Source organism: Telmatherina bonti, assembly GCF_933228915.1.
Source record: "Telmatherina bonti genome assembly, chromosome: 16".
In the NCBI taxonomy this organism is placed as follows: Eukaryota; Metazoa; Chordata; class Actinopteri; order Atheriniformes; family Telmatherinidae; genus Telmatherina; species Telmatherina bonti.
Genome location: NC_136614.1, coordinates 10404671 through 10417298, shown reverse-complemented (window position 1 = coordinate 10417298; position 12628 = coordinate 10404671). Strand labels below are relative to the sequence as shown.

Here is a 12628-nt window from a genome sequence, read left to right as displayed (position 1 = left end):
CAGACTTAACTTGTTAAGTCTGAGAATTAATGTTGACTTTTAATAGAAATAAATAAGCTTTTAATAGATATTTATTTAATATTTAATATTTATTTAATATTAATAATAAATATTTATTTATTTAATAAATAAGCTTTTAATAGAAATAAAAGATCCTGCAATCAGATCATTATTTATAATACTGTATGGGAATATGGTAAAATAGGCAACATGTGTTTGCTCAGAGATCTTTAGTTTGAGTCAGAAGGTTTATAAAACTATCATGTTATAATTCCTGTTTTATTTCTAAGGATCATTATGTTAACATGTATCTGAATTAGCAGGATCAAATGTCATTTCACTGCTGTTTCCTGGTTTAGCCTCAAACGGCGACAAAAATGCCAGATAATGTTTCCCCCGGTTTGTATTCTGATCTGGAAAGATGGAGATTGTCTAGTTAATCCTTTTCCCCTGAGATGATGCGGCGTTTGAGCCAACGGAAGTGGTTCCTGGTGAATTGTAGGCCAGGATCAGGAGTAATCTGAGCTTCCATGGAGAAGGGTCTGATTACACAAACAGCATCTTAAAAAGAGCCTCGGTGCGTTCCTGGTTGTGCTGGTTTTCCTCAGAGAGAAGCTGGGATTAGGTTTTATAATAAATCCTAACAGGTCAGGGAATCTCTTTATTTACAAGTTAAGGGAGAATTGACGTGTTTTGTGCGACACTTTCCATGGATTTTAATGCAAGTTGTTTCACTGATTCAAGGAAGGAGAAAAATGATTGAATCTGAGATATTAGTATCTAGTTTACAGATAAATGAAACCTTCCTAAACCTGCCCATTAATTCTCTTTATGGTACCGTAAAATGAGCAAAGTGTCTTCCTCCCTTTGTGTTTTATTCTAACGTGCCTCTTCGCTGTGTCCCTGCAGTGCCAACTTTCCCAGGCTCTGAACGGCGTCTCCGACAAAGCTAAAGACGCAAAGGAGTTTCTGGTCCAACTCAAGAACATGCTTCAGCAGATACAGGTAATAACACACACACACACTTTCAAACATTCATCACAGTTGTTTATTCACTTTTTTACGTCAGCGGCACCATGGCAACTGGACTAGCATCAGATTTTCATCACCTTGACACAGAAAAATCTCCAGAATGCAACACAGATGTCGAAGGACCGATCAGATCTGGCAGAAAACTGCCTGAAACACAAGGTCTTAAATCAATCACAATATCTCAAGGCAGAGCATGTTGCTGAGTAAAGTTAAAATATTTCTACATGGGATGTAAAACCTCAGATCAAGTTTTTGAAGTAGTCGCAAGGTGTACCCCGCCTCTCTCTACTTTGATGGGCTACAGCTTCCCCTGCGACCCTTCATCAAATTAAACGATTCAAATGATGAATTTGTGTGTTTATTGTCTGAATTTGTGCTTATGGTTAGAGGTGTGTATTTTTTTGTTGCATCTTTATCCTTCCCCCCCTTTAGGTGAAGTGTAGAGATGCTTGTTTTTTTCCAACACCGACCCGTCCTTCCTCATGTCATCTTTTCCTCGTTTATAAGGCGGCGCCGGTAAAACTGGCTGCAGGGCCGAAGCTTCGGTTCGGTTCCGTAAACTGGTCATGAATGTTACATGTCTGTATGTCAGACCTTGGAAGAGCTGGCTTGAACCTTGAATTTCCCCTTGGAGATGAATAAAGTATCTTTGATTTTGATTTGATGAATTAATTGCAACAACTGCAACCTTTGCATAAACTCTTAGATATCGCCGACGGCGTCCTCCTGAATGACTCCGTCTCTGTTAGCAGCACCAGAAAAGTAGAACTCACATGACTGCCTCATATTAAAGTAAACTAGATTTTAAGTGTTTTACTTTGACAAGTCACAAGTTGGCATCTATTTCCTGCTGCGTAGCCGAGGTCAGGCTGGGGGCAACAGGTTCAGGAGGGAGGCAGGGAATCCTCGTTTCTCTCCAGCTCCTCCTGGAGAATCCCACGGCATTCCCAGACCAGACGGGACAGATAATCCCTCCAGAGAGTCTTGAGTCTTTCCCCTGTTGTCATGGTTTGGACTTTTTGTGTCTTAGTTTTCCTGTTTCATTTTGTAGTTTTTCCTGTTTAGCTTTTGTTCCTGTTGATTTAGTTCACCTGTGTTCATTTAGTTCATTTGTTTCACCGGTGTCTTGTTGTGTTCAGTGGATTTATGCCCTCGGTTTCAGATCCATGTTGTGGATTCATTGTGTTAGTCACTCTTCTGTGTTCCTGCGGCTCAAGAATAAAACCAGCATTGACTCTGCATCTCCATCTGCGTCTCTGCATTTGGGTCCACACCTCACCTTCACCAGCCGTGACACTTGTAGGCAGGATGTACCCGTAAACCCAGAGAGAAACAACTACGTGGGATTCTTATCTTTTCAATCGTAGGTATCAAACTTTGGTACGGGGAACTAGTTTTGACCCATAGTCTGATAATATTTGACCAATATCACAAACCCAGAACGCTCCGGTGGTGGTTTGGTCTGTCAGTCATGACAGGACATCCTCCTTTGTCGTCATGGCAACTTCCCGCGACTGCAGCAGAGATGGTAAAACAAGCCGAGTCGAGTGTTCCTGAGAAGTAATGATGAACGTTTGTGTCGTGTCCTCAGAGAAAAAACACATTTTCACACAAGACCCTGAAAAGAATCACAGTAGCTGAACATACATGTGATTTTGCCACCAATCTATAAGATTATTGTCCCATTTGGAGCATTTTTTAAAATAAATATCAACGTTGACCTGTGAGTTTGTCTCATTTAAAATTTTGGCCCACTGTATATTTAAGCATGACTGAGAAATTCTGCTTGTAAAAACAATATTAAATCTCTGTTTACCCCCTTTGACAAAAGGTAAATGACAAACATAATTAGTGCGTATTTTGGTTTATTTGCTGTGATTTTAGGCTAAAAGTCCACCAGAAAACAGCAGACCAAGTCTCAGATTGTTCACAACAGACTTTGGGAGGTTTCTTCTGTAAGGTGATGCAAGATGTCTCAGAAAGTGTGTGAACCTGAAGCGTCTCAGCTGCAGCTCAGTCTGGCGTCTGACTCCACTTGTTCTGACTTATTTGAAGAATAATAGAAGTGTTGATGACCATTCTTTATTTATGGGTTAATTCATAGAGGTTTAAGTTAAATGTTTAACAGAAATAATTTGATGATCTAATAGAAAAGGTGAATCTGTTCCAGAGCTTGGACATAGGTTAGTGCGCCCAGATCTGCTTATGAGAACTCCATTACCCACAAGGCATTTGGGTCGGGAACACTTTTGTTTCTATGGTTTCCTTTTGGCGCAAACAGGAAGTAGTGATGAATATAACAAGGCGAAGTTGAGTCCAAGATTTTCTCTGTACCTGTGCACTAAGAGTTCACTAAACAACAAGCCATCCTTTTTTTATGCAGTTTGCTTGCACTTCAATAACACCACCTGCAAATAAAACCTGGATCAGATGTGTTCAGGTCCCTGCAGCGAGTCCCTGACAAAGCTAAATGCTTATTTCTTTTTCTTTTTAAGTTTGGGAGTCAGTCATGACTGCAGAAATCCCAATATGTGCCTCAAATACTGATTTCATCATGTTTCCCTTTTAAAGTGCTGACTTTGCACCATTAACAAAGAATGGGATTTAACATCGGACTTGTTTCCAGTTCACCCTGCAAGCTTCACCTCTAAACCGCATCAGCGTTTAAATAAATCAACATTTAATAACAGAAACTGTTTCAGAAGCAAGAAAAACCAGACTAAAATCTTTCACAGTGTCCCAGTGCATGTGGTCTGCTCCCACCAGTAATCCCAGCATGTGTTGTGTGTTCCGAAGCTTAAAATGACCTGGTGTTCTTGTCAAACTCCCACAAGCAGAAGCAGAAGTCGTGTGAAGTTGTTCTGCTTTGTGACTGAGCCTCACACTGAACTTCTCTGCAGATTCTTCTCCTCCAGCTGGGTGTTTTCAACCTCTTAGCGTGAAGAAAATCTAGGTTTTCCTCATTTTTCTCTGTGCAGCCATAGATGCCGAACAGATGCATGGAAGTTAAATAAATACAAAAAAACATACAAAAATGAGGTAAACGTTGCTTAAAATAAGAAAAATGATCTAAAATTTGGCTTGTCAAGACTTCCCAAAACAAGTAAAAATACTCTTAAAACAAGAGGAATTCTCTGGCATAAAAACTAAGAATTATCTTGCCTTTAAAAAAAAAAAAAGCATATGTGGACTCAATTTGAGATTTTTAATCTTACTTAGATTTCAGTTTTTGCGGTGTTAAGCTTTGACAGATTGTTTGATCAGTGTGCAGATCTTTGCACCGACTCAACATCAACACGGATGCTTTCTTTGTTTTGTCTTCCTGCTGGGAACCTGCTGGTGACGGACGATAAGCTCCAAATAAATCAGTCACTGATCACATTTGGACTCCTCACTGAGCAGCCGGGACATAAATCCACTAAACTAACACACTAGAAAACAAATATTTTCCAAATGTGTGGAGTGTGTATGAGTGTGTGTTTTCCCTTCAGACTGCATCCCTGTGCAGCTGAGCTCTCTGCCAGATGAAACACACACACATGGACTCTGATACATCCTCAAACTGCACATGCAGAGTCCATTAAGAGTCCTACAACCAAAAGAGGAGGATTGTTTTGTAAGTAATAGAAGAGTCAGTTCTGTGTTGCTCTTGGAGCCAGAGTGGAGAGGAAGAGGAGGAAGGAGGAAGTGCAGGAAAGGAGGGGTAAAAACCTCCAGCTGTCATCTGCAAACAGATCTAAACTGATTCTCTGAGGAGAGGAAGCTTGTTGGAAGCCTCTGCAACCCAAAGACCATCCCACTGTGCCGTTTATATTAAATCTAAATCACTGCAAAGCCACACTCTGTGATGAAGACCTGATGATGATGATGAAGATGATGTAACAGTCAGTGACTGCATGACAAGCATGAGCAGACTGCAAAAGCACTGCATGTGTGAGACATTTCATCTGCATGCAGCGCTCTCTGGCCCAACGCCCTGACCCAAACAGAAAGCTGCTCACCGTCACGCCGTGTTGCTTAATCACAGCTCAAAACCGCAACTGCAGCTGACATGATGGTGTATTCACGCGTTGCATCATGGGGGAGAAATGGTGGAGGAGCTGTACAAACAGGCAGCAGTGAGGAGGAATGATTTGCTTGTGAGTGCAGGCTGCTGTAATAATGAACATTATTTTCAGTTTTCAGAGCAGCTGAGGAGAAAATGAAGCAAAATGAACAAATCAGAAACAAAGAAAAAGCTGCTTGTGCTGCTGAATGGAGAAAATACACCAACAGATCTATTTTAGTCTGACAGATTTATTTTGACTGATGAAATCTCACACACACACACACACTCAGACACAGGGGTTTTTGTTCTCATTTATTCCCATTTAAACCAGTCAGATAAACTCTTATGGCATGTTAACTCCCAGTGCTCTGAGGCAGAGATCCCCAATCCTGGTCCTTAAGGCCAAGTGTCCTTCAGGTTTTCTGAGTGTCCCTGATGGAACGCACCAGACTCAGACCAGCTCTGCATACATCTGCTAAACACATCTAGATTTGAATCAGGTGTGTTGCAGCTGGGAGGCTTGGAAAACCTGCAGGACACCAGTCCTCGAGGGCCAGGATTGGGGATCCCTGCTCTGGGGGTTACACCTTATTCAGACCAGATGATAGCAGGAGCTACCACCACCTCCAGTGGGACATAACAAGATGAGGGAACGACTTTCCACTGCATCCTGTAGGTTGTATTGAACACATAAAGACGGGGTGATTAAGAGATATGGAAGCTCGCTGATTGGCTCATTGAGGCCATGATTGAAGGCAGGGAGGAGGAGACACTGTCTGTGGTTTTTAGTCTGGGTTTGTACCTTTCACTACATTACCTCAAGACTTTAAAGGGACATCACGCCATTCAGGAGACCTTCACGCTGACGCTGAGACGGTGGGTAGGACTGGGTCTGTACTGGTTAGTAACAGGGACGGGTTTCTGCACTTTGGCTAAATAGTTTGGCAAACAGTTTAGGGAGGATGAGGGAGGGTAAGGATGGATGGATAGATGGAAAAGAGATGAATAAGGGAGGAGGATGAAGGGATAAGAATAGGGAAGAAGAGTGGAGGGGAGAAATGAATGAGTGAGGTTGAGGATAGATGGATGGATGGATGGAATAATGAGTGAGGAACGGGGAGGAAGGATCGAAGGATGAGGGAGGGTAAGGATGCATGGATGGATGGATAGAAGGATAGAAAGGTGGAGGGATGTGAGAGCAATGGGGAAGGAGAATGAGTTGATGAGGGAGAGTGATGGATGGATGGATGAGTGGATGGAAAGATGAATGGATGGAAAAATGGATGGATGGATGGAAAGATGAATGGATGGATGGATGGATGGATGGATGGAAAGATGAATGGATGGAAAGATGGATGGATGGATGGATGGATGGATGGAAAGACTGGATGGATAAAAAGATGGATGATTTGATGGATGGATGAGTGGATGGATGGATGGATGGATGGATGGATGGAAAGATTGGATGGATAAAAAGATGGATGATTTGATGGATGGATGAGTGGATGGATGGATGGATGGATGGATAAATGGAAAGATTGGATAGATGGATGGATGGATAGAAAGATGAATAAATGGACAGATGGGTGGAAAGATGGATGGATGGAAAAATGGATGGATGGATGGAAAGATGAATGGATGGATGGATGGATGGATGGAAAGATGAATGGATGGATGGATGGATGGATGGAAAGATGAATGGATGGAAAGATGGATGGATGGATAAATGGAAAGATTGGATGGATAAAAAGATGGATGATTTGATGGATGGATGAGTGGATGGATGGATGGATGGATGGATAAATGGAAAGATTGGATAGATGGATGGATGATAGAAAGATGAATAAATGGACAGATGGATGGAAAGATGGATGAATGGATGGATGATAGAAAGATGGATGGATAGAAAGATGGATGTATGGATGGATAGAAGGATGGATGGATGGATGGAGTAAAAGAGATGCTGGATTCAGTGAGGATGGTAACAAGTGAAGGGAGACCAAATGACAGGATGAATGAATGACGGAGTGAGGACGGATGAATGGACAAAGGAGAAAAGAATGGATAGAACAACATGAGGAATAAATGAATGAGGGAGGATGAATGAGGACAAAGAGGGCGGAGTCACCAGAGCCGGACAGAACCTGATTTCTCCTGAACCGAAACGTCTGGTTCAGTTTATTTCTGGTGATTCTGGACTTCTGGGATGATGAGACGTGTTAATCCTTTTGGACGGATCGCAGACATCACACAGCCGGACTCGGACCGAGCTGCCAGCTGCTCACACGTTTCCCTGCTTCAGAGCCTCCATGTCAGATGAAATGTGTTGCACCTCCTGAAAGTGCAGAATAAAATCCAGATGTTGTGCTGATGAAAGCCGAAGCCAATAAATATCCATGATTCCTGCAGAGACTTTTCATGCAGATACATTTAAAAAAAAAAAATTAAATACTCTAAAAAGGGTTTTAATATCTGCAAGACTTTATAATGACTCTTAAAAGTGATTTGGCAGTTATAAAACTCTAAATGATAAAAAATGGAAAAGAGGAACATTTTGAGCTGAAGATAACACTGAAGATGGCTTTGCTTTGATGTCCTGAGGCAAAATGCTGCAGCTTCCTCTGATGTTCATCATTTCTCTCTGCTTTAGGAGAACGGCGTGGAGTTTGAGGCTTGCCTCGTGGCGCAGTGTGACTCTCTGATCGAGGCGTTGACCAGACAGAAAGCTAAGCTGCTCACCAAGGTCACCAAGGAGAAGGAGTACAAACTGAAGGTGAGACTTTCAGGGTGTTGCAGTTCTGAACCGGTGGTGGAATGAAATAAATCTGAGCTGCTCTGAGTTTAAAGCTGGATTAACATGAATATTTGCATCATATTTAATCCTGATCTTTATTGGAGAACTTGAGCAGAACTGCTGTTTGTGCCGTACCATGCCATTTACCGGAAATGACCCTTTACGTCACGTCCGGGAATGTAAATGCACACTTCTGCGAGATATTTACACATCGAAATGTCTGAAAAATCACCTCATAAGAGTGTAAAAACTTAAAAGCAATATTTGAGAGATTTTTTTTTTTTTTTTAACGAAATGTAAATGTTTCCTTTGGCAATTTTTTTAATTGGAATATTTACTTTTTGCGCAATTCTTGCTTGCAGGGTTTTAACAGATAGTAATGTGACACGGTTGGGATGTATTGCTATGGCAACAAAAAATACAACAACACAACAATTTATTTTATTATTTGATTAAAAAAGTATATTATATTACATTATTCATTCATTCATTTTCTGAACCGCTTATTCCAATTCAGGGTCGCGGGGAAGCTGGAGCCTATCCCAGCTGGCTTTGGGCGACAGGCAGGGTACACCCTGGACAGCTCGCCAGCCCATCGCAGTCCATATATTATATTATAATATATTATATTATATTATATTATATTATATTATATTATATTATATTATATTATATTATATTATATTATATTATATTATATTATATTATATCACATTATATTATATTATATTATATTATATTATATCACATTATATTATATTATATTATATTATATTATATTATATTATATTATATTATATTATATTATATTATATTATATTATATACAAAGGATCAATAATTATGACTAGAATAAGGATCTTTTGTGGCTTTGATTTATATGTATCTAAAGGAATTTTACTACTTAAAATAGGGAAATTTCAACTTTTATCTTTGGTGTGTAAACCCACTGTTTGGGGTGGGGGGGTTTCCTAAGTACCAGCGCATCACATGGACGCCTGCCCAGCCTCAACGTGCCCGCCGACCGACTGACCGTCTGGCTGATGGCGGGGGGAGGGGGAGGGGGAGGACAGGGAGTGTGTTTGGACAGAAGCCCCAAGGACAGCTGTTGTCATTATCTGCAGGCTGGAGGATTACTTTAGAGGGCAAAGATCTGCAGGATGTGAGGAAACTGACAGAGGAGATGATTGGAGACTCTTCATCAACCAAACTCCAAAGAATAAAAATACTCACCAACAAGCTGATGGGAAGATGGCTGCTGTGCATTTCAGCAGAGCGTCGGCGGCTCGGACGTGAAATCGTGTGTGTGATGAGCTTCTGTACAACATTTCATTTAAACCAGCAGATGTAGTTTTATTAACATAAGGAGGAAATGTCATTTAATATATCTGACATAAACGTACATTTAATTTTCACTAAAGTACGAGATCAGCAATGTCAGCGAAATCCACTGGCAGTGACATCATGAAACATTTACAGCTGCTCACAGCTGATAAAGGGTACTGAGGGTCTCTGTGTAGGAAAGGAATAAAGATTCTCATGAGCAATAAGCAGGTTTTTGATCATGTACACCATCATCTTTTGATGAACTTATAAAGCTCCGCTAGATCTCTCTATGAGTGCAATCACTTGTATTGTCCATAATTTCTCAGGAACTGTGGTGTGTGTTTCTGTGGGGTTAATTGTCATGGATAGTTCACCATTTAGGTGATCAGGGAATGTATTCCAGGTATTATATCTTATATGGGATGTTTACAAGTCAGCCACATAAAGTAGGGTTTATACCATAGACTGTATATAAAGAGATGGGCGGAGCCTCCGTGACGTCACCCGTAAGTTTCTGAAGAGCTGAATTGAAACTCGGTGGGCGGTTCCTAGCATCGCCATCTTGGTAGGGGCATACGTGTCATCTCACCCGGAAAATACAAATATGGGCAAAGAGGTGGAGCTGAGAGGGGAGCTGTGAGCACCATGGTGGATGATTGACATTTAGCAAACTCCGAGCTGCCTGTAGCTAAAAGCTAACTGAGCTAACCCGGAGATAACAGGAGCTAACCAGCTAGCGGAGGTAAGCGGGCTAAAGCTAAGTCACGTTGTTAACTGGCTAAAAACCGCCGTTGTTCTACATTCTTCTTAGTGAGAGAAGTGGGGAGTTGTGGTGGTTTGTTCTAGGGTAGGTAGGATGAGAAGGGGTGTTTTGTGGTGGGCAGGGGGGGGAGTGGGATGTAGGGTTTTGGAGGTGGACTAATCTTTTGGCCGTGTATCTGTTAGAATGGGTGTGTATGTGTATAGATGTATGTGTGGGTCTGTAGGTGTGTGTGTGTGTGTAGATGTGTGTGTATACCAGGCTGATGGTGAGGGGGTGTGAATGTGTTAGTGTGTAAAGGAGAAGGGAATGCAACGTGTCTCTGGGTGGGGGCGTCTCCTAGGGGTGTGGGGGCGGTGGGCCCTTGGTCTGTCTCTCCTTCTCCCGCCCCTCCTCTTCTTTGCCCCCCCCACTTTTGCATGTGGCTCGTTGGTGCCTTCGGGGGCCGGTGGCGGCTCTTTTGTTGGTGTTGCTGAGGGCCCTGGTTGTTGGGGCAGCTGCCCTTGGCCTGTCCTGGCCTTCGGGGGCCCCGGGAATGGGGGACGTGCCTCGTGCCGCAGGTGGCTCATCTTCTTGAGGGGGGCGCACTTCCCTCGGGACCTAAATCCCCGGACTCCCCTCCTTCCCTTCTTCCACCACACACAGGCAGGGCGTTGGGAGGTGGACACGTTGATCTGGATGGTGAGAGAGGCCATCAAGGTGGTCTCGATCGCTGCACCCAGCATCGGTTCACCTCCCAGTTTTAATTACACTTAGTCAACATAACACAAAAAACACACACTGACAACACATGGACATATTTTGGGGGGCATGCCATGCAGTGTGCGGTGGGCGGGGCTGCTTTGGTGGTCCTGCTCCCAACATGATGTGGTTACTTCTTCCCAATTTTAATTGCAAACAACACACACTTCACAATCATTCATAAGCTGGGAGGGAGGGGGTGACAATGGGGTCCTGCCACGCCCCTATTTCTGGGCTGTGCCGGAGGAGTTTGGGCGGGGGAGTGGTGCTGTTCAGGGGGCCTGGGTCTGGGCTGGCCTGGCGGGGGTGGGACTGCTGCTGGCCCTGGGTGGTGCTGGATCGGCTGCATGTGTGGAGTGGTGGGGGGGGCATTGACAGGGGTGGGGGGTAGTTGTGGGGCCCTGATCGGGGCCCTCCTATCCCCTGCTCCCCCGGGGGTATCTCACAGGGGACACGTTGGGAAAGAAAGGTGAGGGCGTGCATGAGCCAATGGATGAAGTGGTGAATGAATGTTAGGGTAGAGGGGGGGTGGGGGGATCAGGGTGAAAGAATTTAGGAAAGTGGATGGCCGCTGGGATAGGAGGAAGGGGGGGTGTATGCAGATGGGTGGGGGTGCGTATGTGGGGTTATGCTGGTGGTACAGGGAAGTGATGGGGTGGGTGTACAATGAGGAGTGTGAATGTGGATAGAGGGGTGTAGGGAGGTGTGTGTGTGTGTAGAGTGGGGTATGCGTGTATGGAAGAATGGGTGATTATAGAGGGAGCAGGGATGTGTGTGTGAGGGGGTGTGTGTGTATAAAGAACGGGGGTAGGAGAGTGTGAGTTTGAGCGTGTGTAAGAGAATGGGTGTATATGGTGTGTTTAAGGAGGAAGTGTGGATGCGTGTGGGTGTGGGTGGGGGTAGGTGGGTGGGTGCATGTGTGCGTGTGTGTGTGTGTGTGCACGTGTGTGCGTGTGTGTGTGCACATGTGTGTGCGTGTGTGCATGTGTGTGTGCACATGTGTGTGCGTGTGTGCATGTGTGTGTGCACATGTGTGCACATGTGTGTGCGTGTGTGCGTATGTGTGTGTGTGTGTGTTTGTGTGCGTGGGTGCGTGGAGGGTCTTGGTGCTCGGGGAGCGCTGCTGGTGCGCTGGGGTGCGGCCTGGCTGCCGCTCGGTGGCGGTCTGGGGATCCCGGCCCTCCGTCGGTGTGGGCTGGGCCCTCTGCCTGCGGGGGTGGGGGGTTGCTTCTGGGCTCTTGGGGCCGGGGGGCCCGCGCTCTGTCTGCCCTGGGTGGCCGGTGCCCGGCGGGGTCGGTCCTCGCTGGTCCGGGCCTGTTGGGGCCTGTTCCCCCTGACTGCGGGGGACTCTGGCTGGGACCCCCCTCTGCCTCCTCCTGGGTCGGTGCATGGCTGGCTCCGGGGTGGGGCGGTTGGGGTCTGCGCCTGGGGATGGCTGCCGATGGCCCGGGTCTCGGGGGTACTCCTGGCGTGCCTCTTGCCTTTGTGTGGGAGGGGTCACACTGGCATGATCACCTTTTCCGGAACACGTTCCACTCTGCATGTTCTGCATGTGACACAGTCACCGAGTCGTCTGCAGGTTTATTCACTAACAGCAGCTAGTTTTCTCATTTCTGTTTGTTTCTCATTTATATTTAACTTTTTAGATTCATAGTTTAGTCACTATGATCTAAAGTTGGCTTGTATGTGTATGTATATGTGTTAATACTGGCAAGTGCATATATGTTTGTACGTATGTATGTGTGTGTATGTGTGTGCATAGAGGTGTGTGTGTATATGTATGTATGTGTATATGTATATGTGTACATATGTATATATATATGTGTGTATATATATATATTATGTGTGTATGTGTGTGTATATGTATGTGTATGTATGCGTGTGTATGTATGTGTATATGTATATGTGTACATATGTATATATATGTG

General features: G+C 44.2%; 1 protein-coding gene across 2 annotated transcripts in view; it reads left to right on the top strand.

Moving 5' to 3' along the window:
- Nucleotides 1–12628, top strand: part of trim67 (tripartite motif containing 67) — a gene marked incomplete at both ends in the record, with an annotated part of 164725 nt that overhangs the window by 112339 nt on the left and 39758 nt on the right. For both annotated transcript variants that reach the window (XM_079256011.1, XM_079256010.1), the window contains 2 exons: nt 910–1005; nt 7731–7853. In XM_079256011.1, the coding sequence (XP_079112137.1) occupies nt 910–1005; nt 7731–7853 (219 nt within the window). The remainder of the gene's footprint in view (nt 1–909; nt 1006–7730; nt 7854–12628) is intronic.